General features: G+C 36.7%; 1 protein-coding gene across 2 annotated transcripts; it reads left to right on the top strand.

Annotated features, from left to right (window-relative positions):
- The first annotated feature begins 1,111 nt into the window (after positions 1-1,111).
- Positions 1,112-16,880, top strand: LOC121524888 (nucleolysin TIA-1-like). 2 transcript variants are annotated; one of them, XM_041810444.1, is made up of 12 exons: positions 1,112-1,306; positions 4,957-5,053; positions 7,069-7,167; positions 8,872-8,926; positions 9,738-9,825; positions 10,464-10,539; positions 10,679-10,784; positions 11,086-11,184; positions 11,280-11,364; positions 11,476-11,614; positions 11,770-11,915; positions 14,866-16,880. In XM_041810444.1, the coding sequence occupies exons 1-12, from the start codon at positions 1,281-1,283 to the stop codon at positions 15,002-15,004; spliced, it is 1,155 nt and encodes a 384-aa protein (XP_041666378.1). In that variant the 5' UTR covers positions 1,112-1,280; the 3' UTR covers positions 15,005-16,880. The 2 variants fall into 2 exon arrangements, with proteins under 2 accessions (XP_041666378.1, XP_041666377.1); XM_041810443.1 differs by having other exon boundaries at positions 11,767-11,915.
- The last annotated feature ends 847 nt before the right edge of the window (positions 16,881-17,727 follow it).

Below are 17,727 nucleotides of genomic sequence, written 5' to 3'. Positions count from 1 at the left end.
AAAAATTTGGGTTGCAGTTTGTCGGTAAGGAGGTGGGGGTGGATCCTGGCTCTAAGCCAGTAGAGAACCACTTGTCTAGAGTAAATATTTGATATTTCAGATGCAAAAATGATGGTATTTCAAAAAATAACAGACATAGTGAGTGAAAGAAATATGGTAAACTGTTGTATACTACTTTTAAAACTGTTTTGCAATTACAGATAATGATACAGACTGGATTACAGTCACTGTATGTGTGCCATAGTATTGAATTATAAAGTGCTTTCTTTCTAATAACATTAAAGTGAAGGGACAACATTGGGTAGTGAAGACTTTACCTTGAACTCTTAGAAAATGACAATTAAGTGTTACTATGTCTTAAAGACTGAGGACCCAACCATCCATGGAGGTGATTAGACTGTATGTTACATAAAGCATCATATGCAAATTTACATTGTTGTACATATAACTAAATTGTCTGAGCTGAACAACTAGGTTATAGTTTTTTTTCTAGAGTAATTCATAAAATATACAACTTAAATTAATTTTAATTTCTGGAAAGCATCCTGCAACCCCACTTCAGTGTTTTCCTACCCCACTTTGGAAACCACTGGCAGAAATAGTATTAAATATAAGTGTATTGAAAATATCAGAACTTGTATGCAGCCCCAAGACCTGACTTTTGTACTGTTAATGTGTTTATTAAATTTATTAAGCGTTGTTTTATTGCTGTGTGGCACTGAATTACTTATACATCAGTAAAATTAAATAACTATACTTCTTTTCTTTGATGCGATTTTTTTTAGAATTCTAATATGTTTTCATATTGAAAATCACAAAACTCAGCCTTCCTGAATTGCCAGGGGATATAAAATAACACCGTATAAAATGAAATTAATATAATTAATTAAAACTATAACTAAAACACTATTAAGGCAGCAGACTTTACAGAATGATATCTTAACAAGTTTACGTTGCATTTACAAGGCACGCTATGTTTGAAAAACACTAAACTAGGCTCTTTATCTGCTAAATTTACATTACTTTTGGTTCACAGTATTTTGTAACATGCCTCGAAGTTGCCTAAAGGCTAAACTACTGCGCATGCGTGTTTCGTAACGGCTCCGGTCGCTCCGCCATCTTTGTCGGCTATCCATTGTTCACACTGGAGCTAACAGCGGTGGCAAATCATTTCATACTGCGCAATAAAATAATTTGAGGGGGTCACAGGCAGCTGCCCGCGACAGTCGTGGATTTGCTCTCAGGGTTGCGACTTGTTCTCGGCCAGCAAGTTCAGCAGAATGGACGATGACCAGCCCAAAACCCTGTAAGTGTGCGTCTGCGTTGCCGTTAGCCAGCTAGCTGCTTGTGTTCATCACGTAGCTAGCATTCAGGAGCAGCGTATTATCCGGAGCGCACTCCGGCCCAAAAAACGTTGCTTTTCTGGCTTGTTGAGACTGGGCCACAAACTCAATAAAATCACATCATTTGTGAGAGTTTTCGCCAGCCACAAACTTAATTAACTCGATAGAAAGTAAATACACCGCGGTTACGAAAAACAGACTCTGGTAAATTCTGCACATTCATTAGGGCTAGCTAGCCACTTCCAGAAAAATCTAACATTAATGCGTCGGCACACACTGATCATGAAGGAAAAGCCCGTGTTAAACACGATATACTAACAGAATGATCATAGCCGAATGAAAGAGTGACTTGAGTATATTGCTCTTGTGGTAGAAAAGCCGCTCTACATCTTAATTACGCTTTAACAATGTCCAGGAAAACATTAAACTGCCATTTTTTAATGGAGTTTGGCTTGCCGCCGCCTCCGTAACGCTTGTAAAGCGGTAAAATAATTGCTGCTTATGCTTTAGTACAGATCGTCAGGCATACTTTTGCTGCTTTAACACAAAGTATGTGTTCCCATTTATTTATACTGGTGTTAACTTGGTTTTGAATGCGGGTTATTTTTGTTACTAGGGTAAGATTAACTTAAATCTATTTAAAGCTGGCAGTGATGTAAGACAAGGTCAATAGCTGAGATTTCAATAATGTTGGTTGTCCCTAGATGCACTTTGTGTTTGACAGAAGAGATGCCTATTAACTGCAGACTGAAGAAGCGTTTGGCCTTGTGGTTTTAGCTCCTGAAGACATTTGCATTTACTGTCATCCTGAAGGTGGAATAGAAATCTGCATATTGTTTTGTGCTGGTATCTGTTTTGCGGCATAGGAAAGAGGGGGCTGCATTGTCACACAGGTTATGTAAATATGGATTTTACAATGACTGTTCAAATATTTAAACAGAGCTGGAGAGGGATAACACATTTAAATAAGGCAGGCACAGCCGTGTATTAGGGATGCCTGATAATAACAGCATTATATTGGTGTTGGTTGATAATAGCTTAAAAGGTTAATTACCAGTAATGAGAGAGAGGAAAATTTCTGTTGTATCTCCATATTAATTGGCAGTATGTACAAGCCTACCATAATGCTTGTACTCACAAGATGAACATTACTTTTGAGATGTTTTTAAGCAGAACCAATAGACCTACCTCAGCTGACAGGGTTCATCTGATCCTTGAAAAGTCTTAAATGATCTGAAATTGCACATTTGAAATTTAAGCTCTCAAAAGGTCAGATTTTGTATTTTTATGTATTTATTTATTAACCATTGAGAAGTCTTAAATTTTAGAGGGCACTTTAACGAAGACATGTCCTTTTACCATCATTGTTTTCTTGCCAGCCTTTTTATAATTTTAATTGCGGCTGAACAATTTTTGAAAGGACAAAAAATCCATGCTAATTGTGCCCCCCCCCCCAAATTACAACTTCAATTTAATATGCAGTTTCTTTTTAAAGTTCCCAAGCTTATGTATTTTTCAACAGTTTTGAAAAATTGCCTTTTTTTGATCATATCAAAGTCGCTATGAATGGTGTTGGAGAGAATGGTGATTTTATATCTTTCTCATTTTTAATGACTCAAACATTTACAAAAACATGGAAACTAGGAATTTTTTTGCAAACTATTCTAGAAAGAAAATCACACTTGGATGTTTGCATGATGTGTAGAGCAGGGATTCTCAACATTTTCAGCCCATGGCCACCAAAATAAAGGTGCCAGAGACTGGGGACCCCTGCTGTACCTAAGGATAGTTGAACACAGCCATGAACATTCAAGAATAGTCATGTGCAGACAAGGCCATCCATTAGGGGGGTAAATGGGAGAGATTTCTGGGGCCCAGCCAAACTGGGCCAGCAAAACCATGGTCCATTGTAAAGTTAAGTTGTGGTATTTAATAATCAACCTGAATAATAACCACTCTTATCAAAGAAACAAATGTATTCACTTGTGTACTAAGTAGCCCTCTTAAAAAATCTAAATCCTTTTGATGAAACAGATTTAAAATATGTTAAAAAATAACTAAAATGGGTTAATAATGGCAAAAAAATGGTGGAAAGGGTGGTGAAATTAGATTTTTTTAAGTTGCAGAAATGGGTAAGAAATACCAAAAATTAGGTACAAGTGGCAAAAATTGGCATTTTAAGTTGTAAAAGAGGATTCAAAAGTGACTGAAATGGCTTTAAAGTGGTAAAAATAGGTTGATAGATTTGATGAAATGGGATGAAAATTGATATAAACTGGCAAAAAAGGGTTAGCTGAGGCAGAAATAGTCAAACTAGCAAAAGTGGCAAGAGGGGTTAATAGTGGCACTAATGTGTCAACAGAGCCAACAATAGATTGGGGTTTAGAAGTGGCAAGAACAGGCAGAAAAAAAGTGATGGAAAGGGTTTAAAATTGACAAAATGTTAAAATTGGCAAAATTGGTGGGGAAAAGAGATGAAAATTTGTTAAGATTAGGCAAAACTGGTGTAAAGTGGCAACAGTGTACTTCAAAAATGTTCTTAGTTTTTTTGAGGCATCTGGAGACCCCCTCTTAGTGTCACGCAACCCCAAAAGGGGTCCCGACCCCAATGTGGAGAACCACTGGTGTAGAGTATAATATCTTTGACTCAGAAAATCTATTAAACTGGTGTTTTGTCTCATATTTCAGACAAAGAAGTATTGCACCATCTTGGATTTGAAAAGTCGAGTGAACATGTTGTGATTTATTTAAATTACAATGAATTGCCCTACCCTAATTTTAATCGTCTTCTTCCAGAAATTGCTGCATAGATATTCTCCACAGTTCAGGAAATTCAGTGCTGGATGTTCTAAATTTCCTTGGGGAGGACCCAAGACCCCTCTCTGATTTTAACTGACTTAATGTGATTTAATTAATAAACTGTACTGTTGTCCAGCTGTTCAGTTTTCTAACATCTGGGCTACCAAGTTGCCCTTTTTAAAATCCCTGCAGCCCCCCTTAGTTTAACAGGTCTTCCCTGGGAAAAATACTTTTAATAGGTGAACTATTAAGAATCAGCTCAGCACACCCACAAACATGTTATGATACGTATCAGTATACTCTATAATGATTGAACTGAGGCTTTAAATGGGCCCTGTCATAGTTAGAGTTATAGCTGGATTTTAGGACTGGAAAGGCCTCGGTGTTGTTTACAATTTTAAAACGGAAAGCGTGCTTGTATTGTTATTGTATTGGTAAGAGTTTGGAGGAAATTGACTGTTCAATATCTACGAAAATCCATCCCCATGCATCATTGCCATATATGAAAAAAAACAGGCAGATATTTAAACACAACACAGTAAAGTAATATGAGGCAAGCTGTTGCACCCATAGCCTTTAAAAACAAGAAGATAAGAGCAGATCCCCCTTCCTGTCAGTGATCAAAATAGACTGCACTTGCTCAGAAGAAAAAGGGGAACAATCTTCAGAACAAAATAAACGTCATAATGATAGTCAAAGGAAATGAGTTACAGTTTCTCTAGAATGGAAACAAATTTATATTTGTTAACTTTGTATCACCTCTTAAATCCCAATTCACTAACTTGTTACTTCCTGTGTCCTGTCTTGAATCTAGGTATGTGGGGAATCTGTCCAGGGACGTGACAGAGGCCCTAATCTTGGAGTTGTTTGGCCAGATTGGACCTTGCAAGAGCTGTAAAATGATTGTAGATGTGAGTACAATTACCTTCTTTCAGCATAATGTTCTTTTCCTCTTGCCTGGAAAGATACTTTGCCCTCATCAGCATACCCCTTTGGCAGTGCAATTCTGTGAAAACCGTTTTGCAACAGTTTGCTTTTGATGATGCATAAAACACATTTCCTCCTTCTGCTTGTGTTCTCATTTGATTACTCTCTTACCACCCTGCTTTTTTGCCAATTGCTTGCATTATAGCTGAGCCTTGTTTCAAGGCCACAGTGACTTCAGCCCAGCTGGAATTAAATTGCATTTTATTTATCATACACCTGTAGCTGGAAAAAAAACGGCAACCTCTCCTGTTTTCTCATTCGATAGCTGGAGCCTCTTTATCTTGCTTACTAAATGAACCTAAATCTTGTCCAGAACTTGTTAGAGAGTGGACGCTCCTTCCTGTTAGAGATGAAGGCTAAGTGTGTGGTGGGTTTGATTCCAACCCCAGCTCTTTGCTGCATCACATCCCTTCTCTCTCCCTCCAGCATTATCGGTCTCTCTTCAACTATTTTTATAAAAAAGGCCAAGGCTCATCTGAAAAACAAACAGAAACAATATTAGAGTTGAGCTATATGTTATGGATGCCAGAGAGATATAAAGCCGTTTTAATATCTGGAATTGCCCATGAGTCCAAATCAGTTATGATCAAATTTGGGGTTTACATCAGTGACAGAAATGAAGACCTAAAATGGAACAGTTTTTTTCAATCTCTCCACTGGTTTGTTGCTGCATATCAGCACATAAACAACATTCAGTCTTTGGAGGGAGACCTTCTACCCTTAATGTGGACATGGTTCATTTACAGCAACATCCTTTGTGTTTGTTTTACATCATTTGGAAGTCAGACTGTAAAGAAGGAAAGCAGAATTCATACTTTGTTTTTGTTCCAGCTGAACAATTAGAAGAGAAGATAGAATTTTGGACTGACTTGTCATTTTTTTTTTCTGGACTGATACACAATATGTTGTTAGGTGTTGTGGTAGCACAGGATTGTACGTCTAAAACAATATCCAAATATTTAAACTGATACTGCTATTGGTTATGATATCAAAACCGATATCATACTGGCAATATTGTGCATCTCCACTTGGAACATTGCTGATGAATATGTTTTCTTCCTTGTGCCTGTATTGCCATTTGTTTTCATTGGAGAGTAGAGAGGGAAACACTCCCATGATTCAGTGCTACCCTCAATGGCATCTTTTGCTGTTGTTTTGATTCAGAGCCCCCTGGTGACAATATTTTAGTACTACATGCTAAGTTGAAATGGTGCTTTGGCCTTTATTACCTATCCTTGTTTCTATTCAAATAAGGGCATTCAAACAATTTACATTTTTCATCTTTATAAATCTGAATTGTTTGGTAGTTTGTTAAATCAACAACCATTCTCCACTTTTTATGGTTTTCAGTATGAAATTGTTCTATTTTGCATATAAAACATTTCATTTTGACTTTTGTACTGTCCTTAACTAAGGGTAATTGAATATCTGTGTGGATACAGACCTGTTTTTATTTTGAAATGATATAAGGAACTTCAGATACATCGAAGATCATGAAATGATCTAAACACAGACAAAACTGAACTTTTTATGCTTTGGAGTAGAAATAAGTGAACAGTAAAATGAAAAATGCTAAATAACATACGGTGTAGTTGGCTTTTGACTTGTCCACTGAGCTCTAAGTTTTTAAAAAGTGAAATTAGACACTAAGGAGCATTATTGGACTTATTTTACATCCATGGGCTGCAGGAAGATGCAGCAGTGCCTTAACAAAAGTTTACAGAAAGAGACCAATAAAGATACTATTAAATAAAGAATGTTCTGATTATGGACTTTAACTCATCAAAATTATAGCTGACAGTCCTCATTTAAATACAAATATCAAGGAGATATACAAACAACACTTACGAACATGAATATAAACAAAAAGAAAATGAGTATTTGATTAACATTGAATTTAGTTTAATTTCATTATGTTTTTTCTGATTTTCCCCTACAGACAGCAGGTCATGATCCCTACTGCTTTGTGGAGTTCTATGAACATAGACATGCCACTGCCACAATCGCAGCCATGAATGGTCGGAAAATTCTTGGTAAGGTAAGCAACCATATTTCCCTTGGTGAGTCTTACAGGGCAAGGCTGGGTGGGCGGGGATAACATGAATCAGCTGAAACAACTTGTATCTTATTAAACCTTATCTTCCTGCTCCACTCCACTTAATTTGTTTTACTCCCTTGTGCACATTATTATTCAGTGCACAATCTAAAACGACCAGGATGTGACGACACCAGACGCAGACCTCTGTAATCTCTTGCAGTGTAATATAACTGTGTGTGTATGAGTACTGGAAACATGTCTGCATATTTGACAGGTTGGCGTGATTGGTTTAAAATTTTCTGCTTCTTCTTGGTATTAACAAAAATCAGTAGCTCCATCAAGTAATCTCCATTTTTCAAAACACTCAAGTCATGATCACTAAGGAAATTATCAGGGCATGAAATACTAGATTTTTGTTTGTTTTCCCCACCACAGTAGTAATTTTGGAGGCTTAGAGAAAATATTTAGTTTCATTAAATAATGACACTATTTGACACCACGTCACACTCATCATTTAAATCTCCTTTCATCCCAATCTGATACTCAGTTCAAACTTCAGCAGATTGTCTTGACCATGTCTACATACCTAAATGCGTTGGTTGTTGCCATGTGATTGGCTGGTTAGATAATTGCATTAATGATGTTTCCTTTTTGCCAATATCTCAACATCTTGTGTGGTAAGACTTTTACAATTTTTCATCTCAGAGGCCTGCAAATGACAAGAAATATGACAATAAAACACAATCGGAAGTGAACAGAAGCAATGACACAGATGTGCAACAGAAATTTCTGAATAGGTTTTATTCATTTTCAAAGTTTTATTCATTGTTTAAGTTTTGGATCAATCATTCATAGAGTAAAATTTTACATCAAAAGTGGTCAAGACGAGGTTACAAGCCAGGTTATTTGCAGGTCTTTGTGACAGATAACAAATGCATATTAATAAACTGAAAACTTGTGGTTTTTATTTACTCAGGTGTATACAAAGTCTTGTTTTGGTATTTTATTTTCACTTCATACGACATGCTGTCTCTGCTTTGATTAAGATTTTCCTTGAGTGAGTTTGCCATCTGTGTGTGAGATGATTTAACATGGTCCTGCTGTTTCATGATGTTACGTGTTAATAATCTTTTATCTACTATAATTGATGCTCTTATATGCCCCTTACATCTTTACTTCTGTGTTCTTCTGCAAACTTATGTCCACATAGAATCCACATAAGAGCAACTTCACGAGAAATACATTCAGTTGAAAATATTTTATCCTCAACAGGTATTGAAGGACCATTTGAGGAGTATAACAAGTTCGTAAAAATCACTTGTTTGTAAGTCCCTTGTTATTTGGACCTTACTTCCTACAATTTTTCTCCAAATTTTTTACTAGACTGAGACTGAAATGTTCCTGATTATGAAGGTGATATCCCATTATATTCTCCACTGTATTTTTTACTGTTTTATTAATTATTGCAGAGGTTTGTAAAAATAGATAACAGTTGATGTAGTGATGGTTTAGGAACAAAAGAGTGGCATAAAGAGACCACCTTACGTAAAAAAAAAAAAAAAAAAATCAATAAAAAAATAAGTAAAACTGGTGTGTGACAAAACCTCTAATCAAAGAGAAAGCACCTTCGTTTCCTCTGCAAGCATACCTCAGTTCTCACCTTTCCTCCTCTTCCCTCGCTCTCGACGTCTGTCTCTGTTGCAGGAGGTGAAGGTTAACTGGGCCACAACCCCAACCAGCCAAAAGAAAGACACAAGCAGTAAGTAGATCCTCTTGGTCTACATGTGACATGGTTTCTTACTGGAAAATGTTTCCTACATTTTTAAAGAACAGGTACATTAAACACCAATTTGCTAGTTAAATAAGGTGTTTTAAGCACTGGCATGTATTGAGGATAATGCACTTTTTTGTTTAAAACAGGAATGCTCCCATCAGGATTTTTTCTGTCAGTCTACCAATAATCCATGAGTGAGACTGACCGAGACCAATCATATCTAGTGTTTTGATATAGCAGCTGGTTTAGTGATTGGTCAGTCTACCAGTGTTAATTATGACAGCTATTTTTGATTTTAGTCTAAGTCTTTAGATTAGATGCAGTTCAAAACTTAAGTCTCACTGTAGTCCTCTTAAAAAAAAATTAATCTTACTTTAGTGAGTTTTAGTCATCAAAGATCTATCTTTAGCTGGTCTTAGTCTAGTCTTTCTTGTGGAACAAAGGTACTTGACAAACATTTTTAGTCATAGTTTAAGTTGATTAAATGAACATTGCAGTCTACTTAGCTTTGTAGTGTGCAGGGACCTCCTAAAGGTGGCAGTGTGACCTGATAAAAGGATTAACTTTTAACCACTGATGATGGATTTTTGAAATGTCTGATAAAGACCGGTTCTCATACAACAGGGGCATTGCTATTTAAATCAGAAACAAATATCAAAACAGTAATGACACATGCGCCATTAAATGTAAAGAAATAAACCAAATAATAAGTAAATAAGACATTGCTCTTACTTAACTATCTGTGTTTTTACTGTTTGATAAACAATTTTAATAACCCTCTGTGTTATTTTTTTAGGTCACTTCCATGTCTTTGTTGGAGATCTAAGTCCTGAAATCACCACAGATGACATTAGAGCAGCTTTTGCTCCATTTGGAAAAATATCGTAAGTGTATCCTTGTGATCATTATGAAAGTTCTATATTCTAAATTTATATTAAATTAGAGAAAAATTGTTTAGATTTTGTTCTGCAGCATTTTTCTGTTCCAACAGTTTAGCCATATTCCTAAGCTCACTCGCTTACTGCTTTTGATAATCTAAATCATTGGTTCTTAACCTTTTTTTCTGGGCTCCTCTACGGAGGTAGCCAAAGAACCATGGGGGTAGCACAGGGTTCTGCCTGCTTTGAGGCTGTACAATTTGATTTGCATGTGTTTTTTCTAAATTATGTAGAGACACATAATCAATAGTTTATACAGTTAATAGTTTATTAAGTTAATCTGTACTAAATGAATCAACATTTGGTGCTTTTTTAATGTGATTTTTTTTACACTAAAAATGAAACATTTCCATTCATATCCTTTTAAAGTATTAGCTTTTGGTTTCCTTTAGAACATGCCAGTACATATTTCTGTCTTATGACTGTAATTTTCACTAAAACCCTTCCAAATGATGACTTCAAATCATCCCACTTAAATATTACATTTAAGAAAACCTAATTTTTGAGATACTTGGTGATGAATATCAAAAACTGGGTTGTAACAAACAGATTTTCTTAACTGACTGTGTTCTGTTTGTCTGCAGGGATTGTCGAGTGGTGAAAGACATGGCCACAGGTAAATCTAAAGGCTATGGCTTTGTCTCCTTCTTCAACAAATGGGTGAGTGCACAAATACAGTAAGTGCCTGTATGTTAAAGGACTGAGAATAAATCAGGTTCTCATTATGGTTAGGGCACTGGAATGCTTGCATTTGCTTTTAACAACTGGTGAGTCTTCATGTTTCTTCTGTTTTTTTTAGGATGCAGAGAATGCCATACAGCAGATGGGAGGACAGTGGTTGGGAGGGAGGCAGATCAGAACCAACTGGGCCACAAGGAAACCTGCTCCTAAAAATTCAAATGAAGGTAAGATCACAGTAATCCAGTTTAGAAAAATCGATGGATGGTATCTAAGCCCTCTTAACATGGTGCACTGTAGGCTCACACAGACAATGTATAATGCATCCAAATGTTATACTACTTCCCTGTTCCATACACTGTTTACTGCATATGTATATCTTAAATACTAACCCTTTACTTTTATAAAAAAATAACAGGATCATTTTATAATATGAAATAAAGAGATGTTGTCCTCTTATATTTTTTTGTGAATGCATTTTTTGCACAGCAAATGAAAATTTAAGTTTATCTTTTGTCTTTCATTTAGCTCCCAGTTCCAAACAGCTCTCTTTTGATGAGGTGGTCAACCAGTCCAGCCCGAGTAACTGCACTGTGTACTGCGGAGGCGTCACAACAGGCCTCACAGGTGAGTCGTTGTTTGCCTTTATGGTGTAGCTGCAGGTTAAGAAGCACCACCTAATTTTGGAACATTATACAACGACAGTTTTGTTTTGTTTGTAGAGCAAACTATGAGACAGACCTTCTCGCCCTTCGGCCAAATAATGGAAATACGTGTTTTCCCAGACAAAGGATATTCATTTGTGAGGTAAGCTGACTGTCTGGTAAAGTCTGCAGCCTTTCATCTGATGCAACTGGGTCACAGAGGAACCTCACAGTGTGCAGGATGGTTTTATATTAAGCTATTTTTTGTGTGCAGGTTCAACTCCCATGAAGCAGCAGCCCATGCTATTGTCTCAGTCAATGGCACATCCATAGAGGGCTATGTTGTTAAATGTTACTGGGGCAAAGAAACAACAGACATGGTCAGCCCCATACAGCAGGTACAGATGCCACAGGTATGTACCAAGAGTAACTTGTAAAAACCTGCATTTGGTCTATAATCATCACTTATTTAGAGGCATTTACAGTGCTAGATCCCCAGACTGCTTCTGTGTAGTCTTGGTGCAATGTGAGCCTGTGCGTCCTAAAATATTCCTCCGTATGTCAGCAGAACACAGTGAGCTTCGCAGCGCAGCCCTACAGTCAGTGGGGTCAGTGGTACAGCAACACGCAGCAGATTGGTCAGTATGTGCCCAATGGATGGCAGGTGCCGAGCTACGGAGTCTATGGACAGACCTGGGATCAGCAGGGCTACAAGTGAGTTCATGTCATACTGTAGGAAGTTAATGGGACAAGGTCTTTGTTCTTACCAGACATTCAAATGACTTCATTTGCAAAACGTGTTTCTATTTGACCATTTTACTCTTCCCAAACCTGTTTGAATCTTGCTTTTCTTGATGATTTATCCCTTAGCCTCTAAATAGGAGTGTCAAACATGCTTGCCTTTATTCATGATATTAACAGTGTTTGTTGCATTTGTGATTGAATTATTTTAACTCTTTCTTTGTTAACACAGCAAAATGTTTTGGAGATTGTTGTAATTGGCCATAGAGTTTATGCACAACATGACACTGCGCAAAACAAAATCACTTTTTAACACACGCAAAAGGCAGTTCTTCATGTTATAATTGAACTCGGGACTGTTTACTGATGTGGTTGTATTTTACTTTATTTACTGTGAAAGAGGGCCACTGCTATCGGGTTTACATTTGCAAGGATGTTGCTAAACCTGTTAGGAAAAACTAGATGACTTAAATTTCAACACATCTCATGTTGACTTTAACCCAAACAATCCCTTTAGCATCAGAAACTTAAACACATTGTTGTAATAATCTTACACAGAAAGCTCAGAGTATATAGGAGTCTAAATGCAGCTTAACCTTGCACGTTAACACTTATCAGAGTTCCTCCAGTTCCTTTATATTCTAAAATTGGGTTGTTGATGGAGCTGGGCAATTAATCACAAATTAGATTAAATCGCAATATGTCCTGCTGCAATTTTCAAATCGCAGAAGTTGCAATATTACTTTAACTTGAAATGTGTCAAAGTACCATTTTAATAAATCAATTTTTTGCAGCAGTAGTGATTTTATGCACATTGTGCAAACATTCAAGTGTCAGTTTTTTTTACAGTTGTTTACAAAAATTCTCCTTTTGTGTTTTATGCATGTTTTTCTTAATCAAAATGAGTGACATCAAAATGATAAAGTCCTTAAACAAGGCAAATGACATCACATTTGCAATACGAGCAAAAATAGTTATCTCATTCTGTCCAAAACTGATGAAGCCTAGTGCTACTTCACAAAAGTCATACCTCAACTGCGATCAGCTGCTAGCCGGCATCACCTCCATCACCCCAGCCGCCTCCTTTATAGCTTAAAGCTTGTTGCACCCCCATATTCAGATACATGCTACTATGGATTAATTGCTTCTGAAATAATATCATTGCTTTCAAAACATGGTCTTTATTTATGGAATTATTTATTGCTCTAATTTGTCGAAAAAAATACTGACGATTAACCCAAGAATAATCGCATATTAAATCATAACATTTGGGGAAAAAAATCATAATCAGATTATTTTTGCAAATCTTTCAGCCTTAGTTGTTGAAATGTAAAGCCATGTCTTAAAGCCGTTTTTCTAGTCAAAGGTCTGAGTCTGGAGATAGGCTTCCTGTTTACTATGCATATGCGAATGCATCATGACTGCATCCTTGTTATCAGTTTGATGCGTCAGCTGTACACATCCTCAAAAAGCAATGTCACACAGATGCCAGTTGCAGTATGTGTGGTAAAGGCAGTGTGTAGGTGGAGGAGGTGTGATAGTCAACACAGCAGCAGAGACAACAGTGTTATTGTCACTGCAAAGAGAGGAACAGTTAAATTAAGATGAGATTGGTGTTGACGTTCAGAAAGTGACTGCAAATTGGTGACTTTGAGCTAAGCGTCCATTGCTGTTTGTATTGGTTTAGTTTTTCCATCAAATACACATTATTTGTATATTTTGACAAAATGATTTAAAAACCACACAGAGATATTCTGGAGGAAACCCTCTGTTTTTATCAGTGTCTGTAGAGATGACATCAGCAAAAGCAGTCAGTCACCAGTTAACTGTGACCAGTCACCAGTTAACCAGTTAGCTAAAATGAACTGATTTACCTCGACTGATATGTCTGTACATTAAAGAGAAAATTACATAGAAACAAAACGCAGATGGTGTTTGCTGACCACCAGTCATCAGTCTGAGCTGATCTGAAGTTACTATTGATTGTTGATGTTTATTAAATTCGTTCTGATCCCAGAATTAACATCATAGTGACCTCTGTGTGTAGTTTGCATGCCATACACCAGGGAGTTGTATACATTCTGATTTTTCTGGAGTGCCCTCTCGGGGTATCCTCCTGTACCATGTGCCACATACAGATGGGTATATTTACAAAAATTCCCATGATGCAGCTGGACACATGATAACACGAGGTTAAACAGAGTATATCTGAATACTTGATTAAATATACAATGTCTAGTTGGGATTATGTGATCGTTTTGGGGATGCTTTATGGGGGTTTACTTTTCCAAAACACAGTTCATGGCCTTTATGGAGTCAGCATATTGTGTGCGCATTAAAAATCACAAACCAATGCAAAGCGAGAAGTAGGAGAGGATAGCAAAATGCAAGACTAAGGACATTTGGTTTCAAGATTAAAACAGCAAAGACTAATGAGACATCTTCTAGATATGCAGAAAACTTTGCATCTTTAAAAATTGTGTAGTACTTCTTTGTTGGGGTGTTTAAAACTATCGTTGAAAATCTTAAATTTGGTTTTAAAAACTTTTCAGAAACCCTGTTTTACTACAAATATTATAATACAGAAAACCCAAAATAAATTTGAGTACATGTCAGTGTTTGCATTTATGCGTGACCACATATCTGCATCCTAACTGCAAGATCATGAATCTTTTCACACCTTACATTCACTTCATAATAATTACACATGCCAAAATTCCCGTGGGAATAGGTTATTTGGTGTTTGACAGAAATACCAGACAAATAATTTGCAGACTTCCAGCATTTTTGCAGATTGTTAAAAAGACAAGTTACACAAGTGTTCCTTTGATATTGGATACTAAAAAATCCCCCCAAGATGTTGATAGGGCTGCATCTTTCGACTTCATTGTTGAAACGATGTTGTTTCTTCTTGTCATTACAGTCATTTACACGCTGGGGCTGGATGGACTGGTGTTGGAGCTGTGAGCAACGGGGGCATGGTGGAGCCCGGACAGGGAGTCAACGGGACGGTGCTAACCAACCAGGCCGGCATGAGCACTGCCGGCTTCCACACCCACTGATCAGTGATCAAAGTAGCCCTCTTTGAGCCTCTGAGGCCACATGGATGATACTCTGCTGGGGGGAAGGAGCGCATTAGATGTGCTCTCTCTGTAACCACACAAAGTTATTCTGTTAGCGAGGCTGGTACGCCATTTTTACCAACCTCCACCAGCCCATAACCTAACCCACTGCCCAAAATCTGCAAGTGTACAGAAATCAATCCACTCCAGAACAATTAAACACTGTTAATAACAGCTATCGCTAATGCACCTTGCATTCCCGGGCCCATTTTATTCTTTGGCGTATTTTTGTACTGCCTCCATATATCTGGCCAAATGTAAATGAAACAACCGTGTCATGATATTTCTAGCACAGCCACATGTTAGTTTAGAAGAAAAAGAAGTGTCCAATAATTAAATCTATAGTAAAACACCAGGTTTTGTTTATCTTCAGCCCCTCAGAGCCAAAGAGCAAGGGCAGAATTTTATACCAATGTTTAACAATCATACAGGGAGATGAGGGTATTGGTTTTGCCACAGAAAGTACTCAACAGTCCATAATAATGTTTTGAGTAAGGGGTGCGATTTTAATTTTTCCTTGAAAGTGAAAACTAGTCCAGGCAAGTTCTCAGGGTGTTGTGAGGTCATTCTGTGAAAAGTAGGAAATCACTGAGTACAAACAGGCAGGTTGAGGGGAAAGTGGACGCCATAAAATAAGTAAATTTCTGCGCTCCTTCTACGATTCATCTTCTGGAAACGGACTGAATGGACTGAATTCAATCTGTGAATACGAAATGTGTGTGTGTGCTTGAGTGTGTGCATGAACTCTGATGCTTTTTACACACAACACAACGTCCAGTGTCATCCCCCCTTCCCCCCCTGACAAACTGAAAGGACTACTCCATCTTTTTGCTGTCATTATTACTCTTCAAAATGCTGACATTGTATAAAGAGCTTTTTTGCCTTTTTGTGTTTAATTTCGGGACTGTCTTATAAAGAAAAAAACGTTGCAGTGACACCATCAAATCATGCGACACGTTTCACCGTTTTATGTTTGTTTATAAAAGTGGCTGTCAACTGTCAACATTATTTTTTAAATTAGATTTTCAATATCTCAAATAAATCAATTGCAGGGATTACTGCCACTCTTATCTTACTTATAGGCAGACAATATTGCACAAATACTTAAAAGTTATCTTTCAAAAAATTTCAAATACTAGGGATTTTTTTTATGTTTTTGCATTCCACTTTGTTTTGTAATTTGCTTTTGGAACTCTGTTTTATGTGACAGTCTGTTCAATTGTACCGATCTGTATAAAGACAACATGTTACTTGCTTCTGGTTGGGTAATGGGTTCCAGAAACAGCTGTTTTGACAGTAGCATCCCTGTCCAGTGCTGGTCCGTGTACAGTAGAGAAAGTGCGAGGTTTGATTCTTCCAGAGGACGTGCAGCATTGCTATGTAATGCAAAAAAGCCTTTTGATTGACAAGTAATAACATAATTTAAGTTATTCTGTTGTTATTCCTAAATAACGATTGTTTTTATAGATTAAGAAACAACCTTATAGGATCAGATTTTTGCACTGTGGCCACCATCATTTTTAATATAGTTGGAAAAAATCTATTGTGTTGCCTTATTATCAGTGAGTTTCTTTTAATTTAACCAAAAAGTCATCCAAGAGTAGGCGGTGCCTAAGAATGTTTTCAACCTATGTTTTGGCAAGGGAAGTTCTGTTGATGCTTCAGTAACATGGTTTGAGTTTTTGCTTTGTCCCATTAAATTGCTGATGCTTAAAACAGCTCCCATTCACACTGTTTGCATCCTATCTTCTATAATCAATCACCAGGTTGAATGTGGAGAAAGGAGGGTTTCATTAAAAAAATGACTTCTTGTTGAGTTTTTATTCAATATTTTATTTTTTACGCCACCTAAGTCTTGACGAAGCTATGTCCCATCACATACACATGGTTAGATTAGGATTTACACAATGTTTAGTCTTTGAATGATTAACTTTGACTCGCTAGGGTCTGACCTCCTAAAGATCTCCAGAGATGATTATATGTGACAAAGAATGCTGCAGATTGTATTCGTGAGAAACCTGGAACCACAGTGTTTGGTTATTTTGGTTGGAAAGTAAGTAAAACTATCTTTATATAATTGTTTACCAATTAAAAATATAGCAAATAAAAATATTACATCAATTCATTTTAGTTTTATCATAGCTTATTGCACATTATTAGCATGGTTTGGAAGGGAAAGTAAACTAATCCAGGTGAAAGCAAGAAATTTGATATTCTTATTTCTTCAATATATTTGGCTGATTTAAGTCCTTTCGGCCAATTTGGTGTGGTGAGACAGATAATTGGGTTGGAATGAATTCAACTCAGTTGGCTTTATTGGTATGGAAAACTAGTTTCATTTCCAGAGTAATGTACAATTTATGATAATAATCACAGACAAAAATATGTATTTTCAACGATCTGGGTTTCAATTTCAATTATGGTCAAAATGACAAATTCGATAGTAAACGTATTTTTTATACTTTCATATGGTTATCCGTAGGGCTAAGATTTGGTGGCCGTTTTTAAAAAAGATGTCACTTTTCTGTCAATACAAACCCTTGGGGCTTTTTACTACTAAAATATATATTATTTTAAAAACAGTAGTTCGTTTTTAATCATTTTGGTATTGATTTATCGGCACTTCGCTTCAAAAGTTCCCAAAATGACGAGAAAACTCTCGC

Source organism: Cheilinus undulatus, linkage group 17, assembly GCF_018320785.1.
Source record: "Cheilinus undulatus linkage group 17, ASM1832078v1, whole genome shotgun sequence".
Lineage (NCBI taxonomy): Eukaryota > Metazoa > Chordata > Actinopteri > Labriformes > Labridae > Cheilinus > Cheilinus undulatus.
Note: the sequence above shows the minus strand (reverse complement) of the source record. Positions and strands in the feature narration are given on the sequence as shown.

Coding starts and splice junctions, on each gene's coding strand:
- LOC121524888 (XM_041810443.1), top strand. CDS start 1,281: ATGGACGATGACCAGCCCAAAACCCT. Junction 7,168..8,871: donor GTCGGAAAATTCTTGGTAAG/GTAAGCAACCAT, acceptor TCTCTGTTGCAG/GAGGTGAAGGTTAACTGGGC. Junction 11,615..11,766: donor AGCAGGTACAGATGCCACAG/GTATGTACCAAG, acceptor TCCGTATGTCAG/CAGAACACAGTGAGCTTCGC.